General features: G+C 52.1%; 1 protein-coding gene across 1 annotated transcript; it reads right to left on the reverse strand.

Annotated features, from left to right (window-relative positions):
* Nucleotides 1-267: 267 nt before the first annotated feature.
* CHRNA2 (cholinergic receptor nicotinic alpha 2 subunit) lies at nucleotides 268-2,805 on the reverse strand. The gene is made up of 2 exons (XM_081813059.1): nucleotides 1,549-2,805; nucleotides 268-393 (listed from the first exon to the last, which is right to left on the reverse strand). Exons 1-2 carry the CDS (start codon nucleotides 2,533-2,535, stop codon nucleotides 268-270), a joined length of 1,113 nt encoding a protein of 370 aa, XP_081669185.1. The 5' UTR covers nucleotides 2,536-2,805.
* Between the last annotated feature and the right edge of the window lie 3,438 nt (nucleotides 2,806-6,243).

A 6,243-nucleotide genomic window follows, 5' to 3' on the forward strand; every position in this document is an offset into this window, starting at 1 on the left:
CCACATTATAACCTTCGGCAGAGCAAGTTCCTTATTTCCGAGTTCCCCAGCAGCCAAAACCTGGCTCTGTGCCCAGCAGAGTCTTGGCACACAGTACAATAACGTCAAATGAATTGACCCAAGGAGTCTTCGATGATCAGGCCAGGGTAGGGACTTGACAGAGAGTGACTGCAGTCAGATGGCATTGACCCCAAAGGTGTACTAGATGGGGCAGTGGTTAAAGATGGTCAGCAGTGACACCACTGGGTCAAAGCAAGGGACAGGAAATCAGATCATTCCAGCCAGGAACGGAGGAAGAAAGAGTCCAGTGGTCCCCAGGAAGCAGACGATGATAAACAACCAGAGGAATATCCTATCAATGACCATGGCCACATACTTCCAGTCTTCCTTCACCTGCGGGTGGAAATGGGCTCACTGTGACAGAGGCCAGGCCTTGGGAGAGGGGAAGTGTCCCCCCCATGAACAGCCTCTGTAAGGATGACACCGGGGACAGCAGTGGCCCCACTGAGACCTGGGGAAGTGAAGGTTGTCTCAAGACTCAAACAAGCCTCTCCTAGGGATCCCTATCCTATCCCACCCCTATGACATGACCCAGTGCCTCTCCATAGACTCTCAATTTCCAGATAAGGGAGGCTAGATGTTCTAGAACCACCAAAGGGCATGGACCTTCCCAGAGGGGCTGCAGTGATTTAAACTCAGCATCCGGCAGTTACAAAATGGTGAAGACTGTGCTGCCCCACGTTGCCTCCCCACCCAATCCCCCACCCACTGCGCGAGGTGGAGAGGAGGAGTTGGCGAGGTGGGTGTGGCCCAGGGAAAGGTGGGAGGGGCATGGGGGGAGGGGCAGAGCTTTGTGGAATTTGGGCTTACAGCCCAAGCAAGCAGGTCTGGATTCCTACCTGCTCCCAGATTAGATAATGATTAATCTTTCTTATCCACCCAACAAGGCCACCCACTAATAACCACCTGGCCTTTCATCCTTCCCTAGGCTGGTAAGAAGTCTGTGATCCCGAGCAGTGGCCTGCTGACCTACTAGTGCCGCGCACGTCAGGGGCTGGGGAGGGGAGCCCACCTGGTACAACCAAGGTTCCTCAGGCTTTGTGGGTGAATAGTGAATTGCACAACATGCCCAGAGCCCACAAAACAAATAGAACTGGGAGGAAACCACCAGGACAAAGGAGGAAGGCTGAGGAAGCAGCAGCCTGATTTATCTGATTTATCATCTGATGATATCCACTTTGCCTCCCTCCGTCCCCTTCCTCCACCACCCACAGGGTAATGCTGACAAGGATGGCACGGGGAATTTCAGCATCTGGGATGCCTCCCCCTCTGGCTTGCTGTCTTCCAGTTAGCCTTAGCTGGGGCATTCTTGATTGCTACTCTGCCACCCACCAGCTAGACGTTCTTTATCACAGTTTAGTCCAGACTCCCAAGGGCCACAACTGAAGGAAATGGGTCCTCGTGGAGGAGACCAGGAGGTCTAAACGAGCACCTTGGGATGAGGGGTAGTCACCCAGAGGAAGATTCCCTCACCCGGCCCCAACTCACCGAAGAGTCAGCATCCTCAGATCGCAGGTGATCAGCAATAGAGTGCACACCTTCCAGTGCCTTCTGTATGCGAGGTGACAGCAGAAGCCCACCCTCCTGCAACCCGGCCTCCGCCTTGGGACCTGAGACCCCTTGCTGCAGACCGCCATGGCCGCAGAGGACACCCAGGGTGGGGGATGATTGAGCCGCGCACACCCATCTGTCTTCCTCCTCCTCTTCCTCTTCCCTCTCCTCCGCATCCATGTTGGTCTCTAGCCAGTGACAAGAGGAGCTGGACTTCAGATCTGGGGGGTCATGGGGCTCCAAGGAGGGCAGGGGCCGGTTCATCAGAAGCCACCGGGGCACACAGCCCAGAAAGGCCACCCGCACCCAGTGGGGCATCGTGTGGGTGCTGGCGGAGCGGTGGTGGACGTTGAGGACAAAGACCGTGATGACGATGGAGAGCGTGACGAAGATCATGGTGAAGAGCAGGTACTCGCCGATGAGCGGGATGACCAGGGAGGTGGAGGGGATGATGTCAGTGATGAGCAGGAGGAAGACGGTGAGCGAGAGCAGTACGGAGATGCAGAGCGTGATCTTCTCGCCGCAGTCTGAGGGCAGGTAGAAGACGAGCACGGTGAGGCAGGAGATGAGCAGGCAGGGGATAATGAGGTTGATGGTGTAGAAGAGGGGCAGGCGCCGGATGATGAAGTAGTAGGTGACGTCAGGGTAGATCTCGGCACAGCAGTCATACTTCTTGGTGTTGTAAGTGCCCGTGGCATTGATGATGGCCCACTCGCCGCTCTCCCAGTAGTCCTTCAGGTCCACCGTCGGCTCCATCTGCTCCAGGTCGATCTTGGCCTTGTCGTAGGTCCAGGAGCCAAACTTCATCTTGCAGTTCTGCTGGTCGAAGGGGAAGAAGGTAACGTCGATGCTGCAGGAGCTCTTGTAGATGGCGGGGGGCACCCAGTGCACGGTGCCCGTGGAGAAGAGGTGGGCCTTGGTCATGTGGGTCACCGCAAACTCGCCATCTGCACTGGGGAGAGGAGAGGAGCTGGCGGACCCGGCTCAGCCCACCTGCCCACGCCAGGCTGCTCCAGACAGCCTGCAACAGGGAACCCTAATAACAAAGCCAGACCTGGCTCAGTTGTTGGGATCTATGCAAGTGTGCGAGACTCCCCCAGCACACCCACATTTAGAGCTACCTGAGTTGTCTTTCAGACACTATCTTTTTAATGACCAAAGTAGGACAATACCAAGAATTTTAAAAACAACCGCTATTAACCTTCTGATATTATATATATCATACATATCTGATTGACATACAGATCACATATATAACTTTTTACATATTTATAAATGCATGGGACAGATAGTCTTATGGCCTGTTTGTGTTTATTTAATATTTTAGGGTGATTATTTATATTTTCTCCCCGCAGCAGATGGTGAGTAAGGCGCTCATCTAGGGTCATGTCTTTTCGACCCAGGATCCTTAGTTCCTGGCTCAGAAGAGACCTAACACCTTTGCTGGTGATGGAAGATACCTCCTTCACCCCGTCCATGTACTGGGCATTTCTGCACTCAGCCCCATCCGCTAGGGCCTGTAGAGGAGCTGTGGGGGATGGAATGTGAGACACAGGCCTGCCCTTAAGGAACCATGAGGAACCACGACGAAATGCGATACAGCCCTAAACGCCTTTAACACAAGGGAGGTGGTTTGTCAACAGCATCACAAGGGTAGCCCACTGGGGGCGGGCGGGGAGGACGGGCCTCCCTTCTGGCTGGAGTGAGCAGGGTCACTCTGAAGGTTGCCAGTAGGATTGGTGGAGAGATGGGGTGGAGAGCATACTAGCGGAGCAAAGGTGGGAAACAAGGAACAGAGGAGGGGAAGGACAAAACTCACAGTGTGCGCTCAGCCTGGGGAGGGGGGCAGGGCATAAGAAAGGGTGGTGGGAAATGACCCCTGTGGCATCATGGGGCTAGGCATCCAAGGGCCCACCAGGGCTCTGGGAATACTGGAGGAACAGTGACCATTTGCTGGGGCTTCCTGAGAGCCTGAGTCCCTGATTCCCCTAGGGGGATGGTGCTGTGGGCTCTGCGCCCTGGTGTTTAAGGAGACTTCCTTCTCCCTCCAATTCCTTAAAGTCAAGGGAATCAGAAGAAAACACGGGAAGACAGACTTCTTTCCTATGGAGAAATCCCAGGCTAGGGATTGGAAAACGGGTAACTTAGAAGGTTGGAAACAGGAACTTTGATAAACAATAACGAACAGATCAGTCCAAAGTTTAACTTTTTTTTTAAAGGCATTTTTGTCACCACACAGAACTACCACTAGATGGCAACATGTGCCCCATTTGGAGGAAGGAAAGGTGCAATTTCCTCCATCCTCCTGTTTAACCTGGAGTGGAATGTCTGGCTAGAGGAGACCCTTCTTTAAATGTCTGCAAGAATTTGGTTTGGACTTTCGTCCTATCCAAAGAATTTCCTGTTATTATCAAAGAACACTGGTCCAAGCTTTACTGACGATCCCAAACTTCAGGTCATATCTGATGCTAGGACTTTTCTCCTGACTTTTCTGCCAGGTGCAAAGGGAGCAGGAACTAGAAGGATCTTGAGTGCTGGCTCCAGGGCATAAAGATATGGAGGAAGGGGCCCATGAGTCCAGTGACAGCCGCCAACACCAGGCACCTGCAGTTAGACCTTGCGGTAATCCGTGCTGAATGTGTGTTTATGGACATGGCTCAGGGACAAGGGTTTTGGGTCTGACCAGGATGGGGTGGTATAAAGGAGTCATTGTCATGACTTTCTCTGAAGACACCAAAACTCAAAAATGGATCTGTCTCCCTTTATTTTATGTTTAAAGATAGTTCTTCCAAATTCGGGTCAAATGATTTGGGAAAACCTAGACTACATGGGTTTCTTGGCAGCACAACTTCCAACAACACTGAAAATGCTGTCTTGTGCTAACATTTTCCTAAGGACTCGGGCCAGGGTGGGGGAGTTAATGACATACAAAGTTTTCCAAGATTATTTGACCACATGACTGCTTTTCATACTTATTCATATCTCCGAGAACGGGTGCTCCTTAGAGCCCCACGTTAGAAAACACCGTCAGACAAGCATAATGCCAAACATCTTTTAAGTTTTGATTTCTAAGTGAAGAATTACCTGACACCAAGCAAACAGATAAAAAACTAGATCTCTCTATCTTTTTTTAAAAAAAAATTGTGTTGTTGGTGTTCACTGGGACTCTCTTTCGACTCCCCTGCCTTTTATTAGCTTCTTGTCATTATGCTCAAAGATGGCTCCTTTTTTGGTCTTGAATGCAAAGCAACTATAATGTGAGTTTTACAAAATACCCATGCCAAGTGAGTTTGCCCCCTTGAGGGTGCTCCCCGGGGATGCCGCTTACCGGTTCCAACAATCCCGCCATCCTGCAAACTGCCAACTCTTCGGCATTGTTTTCAGAGCCTACATCAGCCAATTTTTCAAATACTGCTCAGTGTTGGTAAATCTGTGTCCCACGCGCACAGCACCATGCATTAATTCAGTGTGGGTGCTCAGTAAGTTTTGGTGTACGAATGAGAGAACAAAGTGAAAGAAATGAAGGAATCAAGAGGAAATGTGGAGGGGGTGAGAATGAGCAAAGCAGGAGTTGAGAGGAAGGCAAGGAAGCTGAGACACAAGGGGGACCTCCCAAGTCCAACCCAGGCGAGCTTCACTGTACCCGCCCTTCCCAGGGGCTCCCAGGGGCCTCCAGGACCCCCGCAGCTTCCTACTTGTTGTAGAGGACAATGTCAGGGATCCAGATCATCTCCGAAGGGACCCGGAGGGATGTGATGTTGCCGAAATCAGCTGGGTTCCAGTGCAGCTTGTAGTCATTCCACTCCTGTGCACAGGGAGAGGTGTCGCATCACCAGGCACTGCCTGGGGAGGGGCCTGGGGACGCCCAGCAGCTGGCCTTGGGAGCACCCCCAAGTGCCTCCCCTAAGCCCCAGAAGAGAAAGGGCTGTGAGGCTGGGACAGGGCTCTGAGCTGAGGATCGGGATTCCAGGCTTCGATAACCAACCCCGCTTTCCCCCAGCTCTAGTACTCAAAGTCCTGAACACAGCTGGATGATAGGTCACCCTAGTCCCGCCTCTGGTCTCATTCCGCACCCCCTAGCGAGATGACCCTGGAGAGCCACCTCACTCATTTGTAGGAACAACATTGTTAGTTCCTCACAGTTTACAAAGGATCTGTACACCTTCTGTCTAGGAAGAGCCTCCGTGGGCGAGCTGGGGAGGGAAAGCTGAGCAGGTGAAAGAATTTCCCCATTTTAACAGGTAAGGAAACTGAGAACCAGGGAAGTGAAAACGTCCCACCAGGGTTATGCAGCTGAGACCTGGGAGTCCACAGTGACCTCCAAACTGCTCCAGAGCGCCCCCCCTTGGGAGTCCCAGCAGGGAGGGGATGCTCTGGGCCCCAACTTTGATTCCAGCAGCAGGTCCAAGTGAATCTTCCTCCCCAGAACCAGGTTAGTATTATTCACTTGCTGAAATTCTCTTTGGCATCATCACAAGTGGTGATCAATGTGGATTTGCATATGTATTTATTTAATGCCTCTGTAAGTTCTACAGGCCAAGGAAGACAACTGGTTCACTCTGGCTCCCTAGCACCAAGCCCCGGGGAAATGCTCAGTAAATGTGTAGCTGAGCAATGAAAACAATGCCTCCT

This window comes from Leptonychotes weddellii, chromosome 2, assembly GCF_054177405.1.
Source record: "Leptonychotes weddellii isolate Sample4059 chromosome 2, ASM5417740v2, whole genome shotgun sequence".
NCBI lineage: Eukaryota > Metazoa > Chordata > Mammalia > Carnivora > Phocidae > Leptonychotes > Leptonychotes weddellii.